Here is a 15,453-nt window from a genome sequence, read left to right as displayed (position 1 = left end):
TGCACCTGCATGATTACCTTCAGCGACTGGTGCACAAGAACACCCAGGTCTCTTTGCACTTCCCCTTCTCCCAATCTATTGCCATTCAAATAATAATCTGCCTTCCTGTTTTTGCCACCAAAGTGGATAACCTCACATTTATCCACATTATAGTGCATTTGCCATGTTTCTGCCCAATCACCCAACCTGTCCAAATCGTACTGGAGTTTCACGACATCTTCCACACAGCTTACCCTCCCACCCAGCTTTGTGTCGTCTGCAAATTTGGAGATATTACATCCAATTCCCTCGTCCAGATCATTAATATATATTGTGAACAGCTGGGGTCCTAGGACCGATCCTTGCGGTACCCCACTAGTCACTGCCTGCCACTCGGAAAACGACCTGTTTATTCCAACTCTTTGCTTTCTGTCCGCCAACCAGTTCTCTCTCCAAGTCAATACCTTGCCCCCAATCCCATGTGCCTTAATTTTGCACGCTAATCTCTTATGTGGGACCTTATCAAAAGCCTTCTGAAAGTCCAAATACAACACATCCACTGGTTCTCCCCTATCTATTTTACCAGTTACATCCTCAAAAAATTCCAGTGGATTAGTCAAGCATGATTTACCTTTTGTAAATCCATGTTGACTTTGTCCGATCCTGTCACTGCTTTCCAAGTGCTCTGCTATTACATCTTTTATAATAGACTCTAGCATTTTCCCCACTACCGATGTCAGGCTTACTGGTCTATAATTCCCCGCTCTTTCTCTACCACCTTTTTTGAATAGTGGGGTAACATTAGCTACCCTCCAATCCATGGGTACCGTTCCAGAGTCTATCGAGTTCTGGAAGATGACCAGCAATGCATCTACTATCTCTAGGGCCACTTCCTGAAGTACCCTGGGATGTAGACCATCAGGCCCTGGGGATTTATCGGCCTTCAGTCCCATCAATTTTCCTTACACCATTTCCCTACAAATACTGATTTCTTTCAGTTCCTCCCTTTCATCAGACCCTATGTTCCCCGGCATCTCTGGGAGGTTATTTGTGTCCTCCTTTGTGAAGACAGAACCAAAGTATGTATTTAGTTGGTTTGCCATTTCATTGTTTCCTATTATAAATTCCCCTGATTCTGACTGTAAGGGACCTATGCTTGACTTCACCAATCTTTTTCTCTTCACATATCTATAAAAGCTTTTACAGTCAGTTTTCATGTTCCCTACTAGCTTACTCTCATATTCTATTTTCCCTTTCTTAATTAATCCCTTTGTCCTCCTTTGTTGACTCCTAAACTGCTCCCAATCCTCAGGATTATTGCTTTTTCTAGCCAATTTATATGCCCTCTCCTTGGATCTTATGCTATCCCTAATTTCCCTTGTTAGCCATGGTTGAGTCACCTTTTTTGTTTTATTTTTATGCCAAACTGGGATGAACAAATTCTGTAGCTCATCCATTCGGTCTTTGAATGTTTGCCATTGCCTATCCACCATCAACCCTTTGAGTGCCATTCCCCAATCAATCCTACCCAACTCGCTCCTCAGACCATCGTAGTTTCCTTTATTTAAATTGAGGACCCTTGTCTCTGAGTCAACTACTTCATTCTCCATCTTAATGAAGAATTCGATCATATTATGATCGCTCTGACCCAAGGGGCCTCGTACAATACGATTGCTAATTAATCCTTTCTCGTTACATAATACCCAGCCTAAGATGGCCTGATCTCTGGTTGGTTCCTCGACATATTGGTCCAGGAAACCATCCCGTAAACACTCCAGGAATTCCTCCTCCACAGTATTGTTACTAATTTGGTTGGCCCAATCTATATGTATATTAAAGTCACCCATGATGACTGCTGCGCCCTTATTGCACACTTCTTTAATTTCCCTTTTAATGCCATCCCCAGCCTCCGCCTTACTGTTTGGAGGTCTATATACCACTCCCACTAATGTTTTTTTCCCCTTAGTATTTCTCAATTCTACCGATACAGATTCCACCTCATCAGAGCTAATATCCTTCATTACAATTATATTAATCCCTTCTTTAACCAGTAATGCTACCCCACCTCCCTTTCCTTTTTGCCTATCTTTCCTGAATATCGAATACCCCTGGATGTTGAGTTCCCAGTCTTGGCCATCCTTGAGCCACGTTTCCGTACTCCCAACCAAATCATATTCGTTTACCTCTATTTGCGCAGCCAATTCATCCACCTTATTACAAATGCTCCTCGCATTAAGACACAAAGCCTTCAGGCTTGTTTTTTTAACGCTCTTAGACCTATTAGAATTATTATTTACTGTCGCCACGTTTGATTTAAACCGTTGATTTCTCTGACGGCCACTTTTGTTTTTCTCCTTCCTACCTTTTGCTTTTATCCCTGTTTTCCTTTCCTCTGTTTCCCTGCTCAGGTTCCCAACCCCCTGTCATTTTAGTTTAATCCCCCCCGAACAGTGCTCGCAAACCTCCCCGCAAGGATATTTGCCCCGCTATTGATATTGAGTGGCGCCCCCTGCCTTAGCGCCTGCCGCTAGCAATGACAGGTTGAGGGGAGCGTTTTGCAGTCAGGAAGGGACTGGGGGAGCGCTATTTAAAGGCGACCGCTTCCTGCCTTTTTTTGTTGGCGACATTTTTGCACCACACATTCTGAGAGAAAGAGAGAGAGAGACTTCTGGAGAGATTCAACACTGTGTGAGGGAGTTTTGGGTACTGAGCAGCACTTTGCAGGTTCATTTTGATTTGACCTTCCTTGTATCGATTTAGAAGAGACTGTGGGGGCTGCGCTCTGAGCTCTTTGCCTGGGCCTCTCCATTGTTCTTTCCAGCAGGTCTCTCCAGGCCGAGATTCAAGGCTGCAATGAGAAGGGTGTGGATGGATAGCAAGATCGACCCTCCCCTTTAGGAACTGGCCAGTGCCAGTGTGTCTGTGTTCCACTGCTGACTGACATCACATGAGCTTCGCCAGCGCTCTGAGGTAGCGCCTCGCTCCTTGGCGTTAGTGCCTTAAGAGAGGTGTGTAGCACCTGATTTAGCGCTCCAATCACCTCCAGAGACGATAGAAGCCAAGTTTGCCGTCAGAGGCGATAATTAGCGCCAAGCACTAAACTTTACAGCCGGCCGATAATTGTGCCCCAAACGGTGCGATACCGAATTTCTCCCCCTTTCTCTCTACTGTCTTTATACTCTCCTTTATTATCAGAGCTACCCCTCCTCCTTTTCCATTCTGCCTGTCTCTTCTAAAAGTCAAATATCCTGGAATATTTAGTTCCCAACCTTGGACACTCTGCAACCATGTCTCTGTATTTGGCTACCAAATGAAACCTGACGTAAGAAAACTACTAGGCACTTGGTCTAAGCATTAAACAAAGCTTTAATCAACCATTTTACAACATGGAGGTCTATTTGTGTCCTTCACTAGTTCCTGTTAAGAATATCCTGCGCAAGCTGGGCCCGTGCCCGAGTATTTATACTCTCCCTGGACAGCGCCACCCACAGGCCGCTCAGTATTATTTCATAAGTCTTTCTTTCATGAATGACTGATTCATGTCAAAACCCATTTATTTTTATCTGCGCTATTAATTCATCTATTTTGTTGCGAATGCTTCGTGCATTCAGATATAGTACCTTTAGCTTTAACTTTTTTCTATTTTTTCCTGATGTCACTTTAGTCACTAATGCCCTATTACTTTTATTAATCTTTCTGTCCCTTCCTGACACATTCTGCTTATCTTTACCCAGATGCCTACTCTGCTCTACAGCTGTGACATTTTTCTTACTGCTTTTGAATTTACCCTTTCCTGAATCCTCCCACCCCCCTTCATTAGTTTAAACATAAGAACATAAGAACATAAGAAGTAGGAGCAGGAGTGGGCCTGCTCCGCCATTCAATAGGATCATGGCTGATCCGAATCTAGACTCACGTCCACTCCCCTGCCCTCTCCCCGTAACCCCTAATTCCCTTATCTGCTAGGAAACTGTCTATCTCCATTTTAAATTTATTTAATGTTGCAGCTTCCGCAGCTCTCTGGGGTAGCAAATTCCATAGATTTACTACCCTCTAAGTGAAAAAGTTTCTCCTCATCTCAGTTTTGAAAGGGCAGCCCCTTATTCTTAGTTTATGCCCCCTAGTTCTAGTCTCACCCATCAGTGGAAACAGCCTCACCGCATCCACCCAATCAAGCCCCCTCACAATCTTATATGTTTCGATAAGATCGCCTCTCATTCTTCTGAACTCCAATGAGTAGAGTCCCAACCTACTCAACCTTTCCTCATACGTCAACCCCCTCATCTCCGGAATCAACTAAGTGAACCTTCTCTGAACCGCCTCGAGAGCAAGTATATCTTTTCTTAAATATGGAAACCAAAACTGGGCGCAGTATTCCAGGTGTGGCCTCACCAATACCCTGTATAACTGCAGCAAGACTTCCCTGTTTTTATACTCCATCCCCCTTGCAATAAAAGCCAAGATTCCATTGGCCTTCCTGATCACCTGCTGCACCTGCATACTAACTTTTTGTGTTTCATGCACCAGGACCCCCAGATCCCTTTGTACTGTAGCACTTTGCAGTTTCTCTCCATTTAGATAGTAACTTGCTCTTTGATTTTTTCTGCCAAAGTGCATAACCTCACACTTTCCAACATTATATTGCATCTGCCAAATCTCTGCCCACTCACTTAGCCTGTCTATGTCCTTTTGCAGGTTTTTTATGTCCTCCTCACTCACTGCTTTCCCTCCCATCTTTGTATCATCGGCAAACTTGGATATGTTGCACTCGGTCCCTTCCTCCAAATCGTTAATATAGATTGTAAAGAGTTGGGGTCCCAGCACTGACCCCTGCGGAACACCACTAGTTACTGATTGCCAGCCCGAGAATGAACCATTTATCCCAACTCTTTGTTTTCTGTTAGATAGCCAATCTTCCACCCATGCCAGTATATTACCCCCAATCCTGTGATTTCTTATCTTCATCAGTAATCTTTTGTGTGGAACCTTGTCAAATGCCTTTTGGAAGTCCAAATACACTACATCCACTGGTTCCCCTTTATCCACCCTGCATGTTACATCCTCAAAGAATTCGAGCAAATTTGTCAAACATGACTTCCCCTTCAAAAACCATGCTGACTCTGTCCTATTAAATTATGTTTATTCAAATGCTCGGTTACTGTTTCCTTAATAATGGACTCCAACATTTTGTCAACCACAGATGTTAGGCTAACTGGTCTATAGTTTCCAGCTTTTTGTCTACTTCCCTTCTTAAATAAGGGTGTTACATTAGCAGTTTTCCAATCTGCCGGGACCTTTCCTGAGTCCAGGGAGTCTGGAAAATGATCACCAATGCATCCACAATCCCTACCGCCACTTCTCTCAAGACCCTAGGATGTAGGCCATCAGGTCCGGGGGATTTATCCGCCTTAAGTCCCATTATTTTACTGAGTACCATCTCCTTAGTGATTTTAATCGTGTTTAGCTCCTCCCCCCCCCATTGCCCCCTGTTTGTCCAGTTGATATACCTATCAATTCAGTTCATGAAAAGCGACGAGTTAAGTTAGTAACTATAGGTTTTTATTGGCTAAATAACAGAGCCCACCCTCGTGGGTGATCGGATCCAACAAGGAGGAATACCAGCCAGTCGACCACCTTTATACCTGGGCAAGCAGGCGGAGCCATGGGCGGAGTCAGCTGTGGTCAGCCCAGGTATAACAGCGTGACAAGAGGTGACCTTGTGTAGTGATACAACAGTGTAAACAGTGATAACCATAGTGTAACGATATAAACAGTGATAACCATAGTGTAACGATAGTGAACGATAAAAGTGGTTTACCACACCAGTGTTGGGATATTTTTAGTGTCCTCTACTGTAAAGACTGATACAAAATATTTGTTCAGCGTCTTTGCCATCTCCATGTTCCCCACCACTAGTTTCCCGGTCCCATCCTCTAAGGGACCAACGTTCACTTTAGCCACCCTTTTTCTTTTTATATAGCTGTAGAAACTCTTGCTATCTGTTTTTATATTTTTTGCTAGTTTACTTTCATAATCTATCTTCCCTTTCTTAATTAATCTTTTAGTTATTGTTTGCTGGCTTTTAAATGCTTCTCAATCTTCTATCCTCCCACTAGATTTGGCTACTTTATATGCCCTTGTTTTCAGTCGGATACTATCCTTTATTACTTTACTAAGCCACGGATGGCTGTCTTTTCTTTTATTCCCCTTTTTCCTCAGTGGAATATATTTATCTTCAAAGATGTGAAATATCTCCTTGAATGTAGACCACTGCTCTTGTACCGTCTTACACTTTAATCTGTTTTCCCAGTCCACTTTAGTCAATTCTACTCTCATACCTTCATAGTCTCCTTTATTTAAGCTCAGTACGCTGGTTTGAGATCCAACTCTCTCATCCTCAAACTGAATTTGGAATTCAACCATATTATGATCACTCATTCCAAGGGGATCCTTTACTGGGACATTTTTTATTAATCCTGTCTCATTACGCAGGACCAGATCTAAGATTGCCTGCCCCCTGGTTGGTTCAGTTACATACTGCTCAAGGAACCCGTCCCTAATACACTCTATGAGCTCTTCCTCAATGCTGCCATGCCCAATTTGATTAGTCCAGTCAATATGAAAGTTAAAATCCCCCATGATTATAGCTGTTCCCTTATTACAAGCCCCAACTATTTCCTGATTTATACTCCGACCAACAGAGTTGCAACTGTTAGGAGGCCTATAGACTACGCCCACTAGTGACTTGTTCCCCTTCTTATTCCTTATCTCCACCCAAACTATTTCACTATCCTGGTCCTTTGACCCAATATCATTTCTGACTATTGCAGTGATTCCATCCTTGATTAACATAGCAACCCCACCTCCCTTTCCTTCCTGTCTGTCCTTCCTAATTGTCAAATACCCTTGTATGTTTAGTTCCCAGTCATGATTATCTTGCAGCCATGTTTCCGTAATGGCCACCAGATCATACCCATGTGTAGTTATGTGTACCGTCAACTAGTCAATTTTGTTACGAATGCTGCGTGCATTCAGATAAAGAACTTTCAAATATGTTTTCTGACAATTTATTCCTGCTTTTACTACTTTACCTTTATCATTATACATTCTGTCCCTTCCTGACACCCTCTGGTTTTTAATTCCCCCACTGCTACCTTGCTCTATTGCCTTCTCCGCTGTCATTTTTATTTTTCGCTCTCTTAAAACCTCCCCCCCACTAATTAGTTTAAAGCCCTCTCTACAGCCCTAGTTAATCGATTCGCCAGGACTCTAGTCCCAACACTGGCCAAGTGAAGTCCGTCCCAACGGAACAGCTCTCTCCTGTCCCAGTACTGATGCCAGTGTCCCAGGAAGCAAAACCCATTTCTCCCACACCAGTCTTTGAGCCACGCATTTAACTCTCTAATTTTATTTACCCTAGCCAAATTTGCACGTGGCTCAGGTAGTAATCCAGAGATTATTACCCTTGTGGTTCTGCTTTTTAATTTGGCCCCTAGCTGCTCAAACTCCCTCAGCAGAACCTCCTTCCTTGTCCTATCTATGTCGTTGGTACCAACATGGACCACGACAACTGGATCCTCCCCCTCCCACTCCAAGTTTCTCTCCAGCCCAGAGGAGATGTCCTTAACCCTGGCACCGGGCAGGCAACACAGCCTTCGGGACTCTCGCTCTCGGCTGCAAAGAACACTATCTATCCCCCTAACGATACTATCCCCTACCACTACAACATTTCTTTTATCTCCCCCCACTTGAATGGCCCCCGTTCCACGGTGCTGTGGCTGGGTTGCTCATCCTCCCCGCAGTCCCCGTTCCCATCCTCACAGGGAGTAAGAGCCTCAAACCTGTTGGACAAGAGCAAGGGCTGCAGCTCCTCCAACACTACCTCCTGGATCCCCGTACCTGCCTCACTTCTAGTCACACCATCCTGACCCTGGCCACGGACTACATCTGAATTAATTAATCTAATTGGTGTGACTACCTCCTGATACACAGAGTCCAGGTAATTCTCCCCCTCCCTGATGTGTCTCAGTGTTTGAAGCTCGGACTCCAGCTCTTCAACACGGAGCCGGAATTCCTCGAGCAGCCAACACTTACTGCAAATGTGATCACCGTGAGCATCAACACATCACCTGATCTCCCATTCTATGTAATTAATTACATTTATTAATGTTATTCTTAAATACCCTCTGCCCCGATTCTAGATGATGAATATCGCACCTTAGAAACTATAAACCACAGAGTTTAAGCTTAAAAAAGAGAGAAATACTCACCAACCAATCACTTACCCGCTTTCTGGGGACGTCACACTTGGATTGCTTTTTACCTCTCTCCTTCCGTCTGAGTTCCAAGATTGGAGATTGGTAAGCCTTACCTGGGTCTTGGGAGCCTTTATACAGCCGCTCAGCCCGCGATTCCCGCCGATTCTCGCACTGAGGCCTTACCTGGGTCTCTGGAGCCTTTATACAGCTGCTCAGCCTGCGATTCCCGCCGATTCTCGCACTGATGCCTTACCTGGTCTCGGGAGCCTTTATACAGCCGCTCAGCCCGTGATTCCCACCGATTCTCGCACTGAGGCCTTACCTGGTCTTGGGAGCCTTTATACAGCCGCTCAGCCCGCGATTCCCGCCGATTCTCGCACTGAGGCCTTACCTGGGTCTCGGGAGCCTTTATACAGCCGCTCAGCCCGCGATTCCCGCCGATTCTTGCACTAAAGCCCTATCTATCACCCTAGTTATTCGCACGGACACGCTCCCTCTTTCCCCAGTATTGGTGCCAGTGCCCCATGAATTGAAACCCCTGCCTCCCACATCTCTCTTTGAGCCACGCATTTAACCATCTAATCTGTTTGTCCCTTTGCCATTTTGTGCGTGGCTCAGGTAGCAATCCAGATATTATTACCTGTGAGGTTCTGCATTTTATTTTCGACCCTAAGTCCCCAAACTCTCTCAGCAGACCCTCATTCCTAGTTCTGCCTATGTCGTTGGTTCCTACATGGACAATGACAACTGGATTTCCCCCCACTCCAAGTTCTTCTCCAGCTACGAGGAGACATCATTTACCCTGGCACCTTGTCGTATGTCATAGATATGAAATTTGGTTCCATGTTTTCAAGGTGACAAGTTGGAGGATTGTAAACCAAGGGAGCGAAGGCTGCAGGACTGTTAGTGCAAGGGGTTCTAATCACATAAGAGTAGACGAAGTATGAGATCTCTAGATAAAGTGCTGCACTAAGGAGAGCATCCCTTGCACCTTGGGCCGCAAGATGTTCATCACGCCATACACCATGTCCTCTAGCGTTAACTTCACCATCCTTTTCTGCATCAGATGAGGAGTCCTGCAGGCCTCCTTCTTCCTACACCTCCAGCCCTCTGTTGAGCGATGTTATGGAAAGCGCAGCATGCCACAATTATTCTGGAGACTCTGGCTGGTGAATATTGCAGAAAGCTTCCAGACCTGGCAAGGCACCTAAACCTCAACTTGAGTATCCCAATGGCCTCTTCTGTGATGCATCTTGTGGTGATGTGACTGCTGTTGTACCTGTTCTGCTGTGGAGTGGTGGGGTTTCAAAGAGGTGTCGTCAGCCATGGTAAAAGGGTGTATCCCTTGTCCCCAAGCAGCCATCGTCTAACACTGGTGCCAAAAGGGGGCTATTGCACTGACATAAGCTGAAGGCACCATGGCTGTTCCCTGGGTATCGGGCACATACCTGCATGAATCACATCTTTTGGACACTGATGGTGTAGAAACCCTTGTGGTTAACAAAGGCTCCTGGCTGGTTGGAGATTGTCCTGATGGCTATGTGTGGAAGTTCTGATCTACCTCCACCGTCATCCAGCTGGGTGGGACTGCACTCGCTTGGTTCCATTCTTATCTATCTAATCGTAACCAGAGAATCACCTGCAACGGCTTCTCTTCCCGCTCCCGCATCATTACCTCTGGTGTCCCCCAAGGATCTATCCTTGGCCCCCTCCTATTTCTCATCTACATGTTGTCCCTTGGTGACATCTTCCAAAACACAGCACCAGTTTCCACATGTACGCTGATGACATCCAGCTCTACCTCACTACCTCTTCTCTCGACCTCTCCACGGTGTCTAAATTGTCAGATTGCTTGTCTGACATACAGTTCTGGATGAGCAAAAATGTTCTCCAATTAAATATTGGGGAAACCGAAACCATTGTTTTTGGTCTCCGCCACAAACTCTGTTCCCTGGCCACTGACTCCATTCCTCCCCTAACATCTGTCTGAGGCTGAACGACCACATAGCCGCAGCATAACAAAGACCGCCTACTTTCACCTCCTTAACATCGCCCGTCTCCGCCCTTGCCTCACCTCATCCGCTGCTGAAACCCTCATCCATGCGTTTGTTACCTCTAGACTTGACTATTCCAATGCATTCATGGCTGGCCTCCCACATTCCACCCTACGTAAACTTGAAGTCATCCAAAACTTGGCCGCCCGTGTCCTAACTCGCACCAAGTCCCGTTCGCCCATCTCCCCTGAGCTCGCTGACCTACATTGGCTCCCGGTTAAGCAGTGCCTCAATTTCAAAATTCTCATCCTTGTTTTCAAATCCCTCCATGGCCTCGCCCCTTCCTATCTCTGTAATCTCTTTCAGCCCCACAACCCCCTGAGTTATCTGCGCTCCTCTAATTCTGCCCTCGAGCATCCCTGATTATAATCGCTCAACATTTGCTGGCCGTACCTTCTGTTGCCTAGGCCCTAAGCTCGGAATTCCCTGCCTAAACCTCTCTGCCTCGCTACCTCTCTATCTTCCTTTAAGATGCTCCTTACATGGTCCCTTTAAGGAAACCGGCTGATGACGCATCATCAAATGATGTCACCAGACCCACTTCCTCTAATTGGCTGGGAAACGCGCTGGGCGGGCTTAACAAGCCCAACTGGGGGAAAATCATTTCAGACCGCAGGATGGAGCCAGCAACGGGGTCAGGACCCGCCACCGACATCACCTGCCATGGACCCGCTGAGGTTAGTAAAATCCCGGCCAATGTCTCTGTCTATAGACACTGTAAGCTGGGTAAGGCCATCTGTCAACATGTCGCCTAAGGTGCTGCCTTCTCTGTGGCCCTCCTGCAGCTCCTCCTTCAGCACGTCCTTGCTGCTATTGCTCCCCTACCTCCTGCTCCTTTTCGCTCCAGTAAATTGCAGCTAAAGCAGTATCTATAATCAGCTTCTTGTACTTGATTAGAAATATTCTCCAAATTACCAGCAAAACCAAACAGTGATCACAGAATCACAGCCCACAATGAAATGAAAGAACACTGTGAGTGTTGCAGCTTTATTCAGATCGTGGCCTCCTTTAATTTAACCGCACTGATCAGTCGGCACCCAATCCTGCCAGGGTTCCCCAGGCAATCTTACTGACCTGTGTGAACCCCGTGCTGCACTTGTTAAAATCGCATCGGGGTCTTAATTGCATCATTGACCACAATTTACATATAGTAATGAGCCTTCCTCCTCTCTGCAGCCGGAGAACTCGTTGAGCCTGATATTCACAGCCTTTAATATTGTGGCAACCAAGAGCCTGGCGGGTTGGGGATGGGATCGCCATTCTGGGATTTTAACCCCTTGCCCGACCCTTTCCTGCCCGTCCTGTGGGGGGTTGGGGGGGGTGCGGTGTGTGTGTGGGCGCGGAAAGTGGGTTAAAATTGGGGCTATGATATTTTCTGCACATAAATGGAATTCTGTTACTACCAGATTATGAATGGAATAAGTGGAAATATTTTGTTCAGCAATAAAGCTGGCCTTTTTTGCATTAATGGCATTTTAATGGTAACCGTCCTGTGGTTTTCAAGTAAAAGCACGAAAGGCATTTGTTTTAATAATCATTCAGAAAGAAGTATTCCTACAGCTGTCTTCACTTCTGCAGCAAGTTTGGGTACAAATTGTCGGTCATATAATCAGATGGAACCACAAAACAACCATCTTTAATAACATTATGTTGATTGAACTGAGGAATAGGAAGCTAAATAACTGTAAAAATAGATATTTCTTTCTACTTGTTCCAAAGTTTTTGGGGGGTTGCCTTTGTTACCTCAAGACTTGACTATTCCAATGCACACCTGGCTGGCCTCCCGCGTTCTACCCTATGTAAACTTGAGGTCATCCAAATGTAAGATCTTAAATGATCCCTCAGAGTTCTTGGACAAGAAACAAATATGCAGCAGCCAGTATGTTTGAGCAATAGATCAAGATTTATTAAGCTTACAGCGTAATATACTTAACAATAGGCAACAGTTCAATGAGTAGCTCGTAGCCCTTGGTCTCTGGAACCTCTCGGACACAGGTGACGTCATCTTCAATCTGTTCCTTTGCCTTTGCAGTAGTTCTGTGTGAAGTTATTCTTTTAGTATCGGGGTTTTAACCCTTTTCTTATCAACAGTTCGTTTGGCCAGTGTCCATATATGGTCTTTTATCAAAATCACCTTTTTTCATAGCTTCTAATGGTCAAAATACCATTGTCACTCAGACCAAGGGTAGCACCTTGGCCACGCCTGGCTCCAGTAATTTTCCAACAACTCTACCCTCTTTCATCGTTACGTTGTTTATAGTTCTTCACCCTATTGGAATTTATCTTATCTCTCTTATTCTATCTTCCCTGGTACAAGCAGTACACGGCCTAACACCAAGAGGCCCATGTCAGAGCTGTCTCCCTTATCTTGACGGTGTCCAGACTATGTCACTTTGATCTACCAAGTGGATACTTTAACTCCCAAGATCTCTCTCATTTTATGTCTTTTATACTAATTATCTTTCAAATATCTTTGCAGTTAATTTTGTTTAGCGAACTCTTAATTCCTACTTAGCATTATACTATGTTATTAATACTATAATATGTTATTTAACAATTTGACCTTCACTCGCAGCCTGTGGCTGTTTGTTAACTGAGCTTAGTCAAAACTGCTTTTTAACTGTCTTCGTGGCTACATTCGAACAGTCTTTAGCATTTCCATACTCACAGGGAATCATGGGTAAGATTAGTTGGTCAGTGGCTGCACTTGAATTTATACATACATGATTCCCATCTACAGTACCAAGAATCTCCAATACCAGTCTTTCGTACACAAAAGTCAACTGCCCATGTTCTAACTCGCATAAAGTCCCGTTCACCCATCACCCCTGTGCTTGCTGACCTACATTGACTCCCAGTTAAGCAATGCCTCGATTTTAAAATTCTCATCCTTGTTTTCAAATCCCTCCAGGACCTCGTCCCTCCCTATCTTTGTAATCTCCTCCAGCCCCACAATCCCCCCAAGATATCTGTGCTCCTCTAATTCTGGCCTCTTGAGCATCCCTGATTTTAATCGCTCAACCATTGGTGGCTGTGCCTTCAGTTGCCAAGGCCCTAAGCTCTGGAATTCCCTCCCTAAACCTCTCTGCCTCTCTACCTCTCTACCTCTCTTTCCTCCTTTAAGATGCTCCTTAAAACCTACCTCTTTGACCAAGCTTTTGGTCATTAGCCCTAATTTCTCCTTATGTGGCTCGGTGTCAAATTTTGTTTTATGACACTCCTGTGAAGTGCCTTGGGATGTTTTACTACGTTAAAGGCGCTATATAAATACAAGTTGTTGTTGTTGGGATTTTAACTCAGAGCGGGTTTCCAGTGGGAAACCACTCCAGCAAGTTGATTTCCCGCCATGGAAATTTTAACCGCTGCACCTCATTTAAATGCCACTGGTCTATAGGCGTGTAGAAAGCACAGAGCGGATGTCGGCAATCGATGATCATGTGGCTGATAGTCGCTCACCAACCAGTGGTTGGGCGAAAATTTCAGGAGAGTCATGGGAGGGCAGTGGAGGGGGAGGCTAGGGGCTGGAGAGACCGCAAGTTTGATTGTGGGGCCCTGAGGAGCACTGCTGTTCCTCCTGGTCCCACAAAGGAAAGTTTTAGATTTACCTGAAGTGCCTCTACTGTAGTTAAACCAACTGCAGACCTGCTTTTGCTGAGCAGGATAGCCACAGAGGCATCCGCTCTCGGGTCCCAATTAAAATCACATCGGGGTCCTATTGAGATAATAGAACCCTGATTTCCATAAATTTATGAGGCTCGTCTGCCTGCAAAACCCTGCAGGTTAACATCGCAAATGGTGGGGATCAGAGCTGAGCTGGTAAGTAATCTGCTCATTTTTAACTACCTACCCGTGCGGTTTCCGCCAGGTAATTAGAGTTAAAGTAGACCTCTTCACCTTTTATAAAGTTGACATTTAATTTTTTTCATAATATGGTCCAATTTATTACAGTAGTTTTTCTCTGTTATTAACTGTCAGTAGTCAGTTTACCATCTACCCACAGTGGTAAAATTAAAATACTCGCAAACTTCTAATTTTCTCCAATAGCACTGACAGCCAGGATCGACTGAATGTTCTTATTAAAGTGGGTGGCTGAAAGACAGAAGGTTAGCAGTAACACAAACCCTGTCTCACTTACTCCATATTTGAGCAAATTATTCAGCGGCTGACTATTATGCCAGTTAGGCACTGGTGCATGAACTTTCACAACACGCAACTCACTACTCCTTGGCTACTTCATGTTGATGGAACCCTGGATTGGTTCATTCAAAAAGAAATAAACAAAATATAATGAATCTGGCCCACTAACCTTTAGGATGGATGGATGGACCACTCACTGCACTCAAGGAATAGGCTGATGACTGAGCACCCACCCCAATGTACAGAACCGTGCAACTATTCTTGACTCATGTCTGTACCTGGATGTGTGTGTGGTCTTTAATATGGCATGTACTCTATATCAAACCATGACCCGAGAGCGCGTGTAAATTACTTGTACAAAGCAATGAAGAAAATTTGGACAGTTTTTTAAAATGCACGTCCACTGAAAAGGAGAAAATTATGAATTACATATTCGTCTAGCAGGGTAAACACTGATGCCATCTCGTGTAGCTCTACTACCAGCAGGCTACTTAAAATTCCAACTCAAATTATTTAAAGTACAGAGCTACAATAGAAGAGTAGGTTTTGTAAAACACTCTTGCTATCAACTATCCTGTTCCTAAAGTTTTCTTCAAAGTTGTACCAAAGTTTACAATAAATGTCAGATCTGAATGGAGTGATTGATTTAGTGAGACCTGCACCTTTGCATTGCCATCTTTAATTTTATTGCTGTTGGATATATTTTTTCCATATCCTCTTCTACATATGTGTTCACAAATATTATGCTTTTTTATAACTTCTTAATTGAGCCAATCCCCTATCATTTTAGACTTGGAAGCTTTATTATTTGCTGTGTTTCCATTTGATTTGTAATAGAAGTTACCTGGGAAGACCAGCAGAGAAAAATGAATGGTACAGTAGCTGATGACAGGTCAAAACAGAGGCAGCTTTCTGAGCCAGGTTTGTCAGGCTGTGAAAACCATGGAAAGCATGAGACTCTGTGTAATTAGCAGTGAATTTTAGGTTTCATGCTTTTTTTTTAGTGAGTGTGCGTGTGTCATGTG

At 44.7% G+C, this 15,453-nt stretch overlaps 1 protein-coding gene across 1 annotated transcript in view; it reads left to right on the top strand.

The window, feature by feature from the left end:
* The first annotated feature begins 13,851 nt into the window (after window positions 1–13,851).
* LOC147115111 (regulating synaptic membrane exocytosis protein 4-like) overlaps window positions 13,852–15,453 on the top strand; it is a 536,931-nt gene continuing 535,329 nt past the window's right edge. Inside the window, exon 1 of the mRNA XM_085993403.1 lies at window positions 13,852–15,349. Within this exon, the coding sequence (XP_085849529.1) occupies window positions 15,295–15,349 (55 nt within the window). The 5' untranslated portion in view covers window positions 13,852–15,294. The remainder of the gene's footprint in view (window positions 15,350–15,453) is intronic.

The sequence above is a fragment of the Somniosus microcephalus genome, chromosome 7 (assembly GCF_052327205.1).
Source record: "Somniosus microcephalus isolate GS21.2 chromosome 7, FLI_Smic_1.0, whole genome shotgun sequence".
Lineage (NCBI taxonomy): Eukaryota > Metazoa > Chordata > Chondrichthyes > Squaliformes > Somniosidae > Somniosus > Somniosus microcephalus.
The sequence above is the reverse complement of the archived record's forward strand: the minus strand, read 5'-3'. Positions and strand labels throughout refer to the sequence as shown.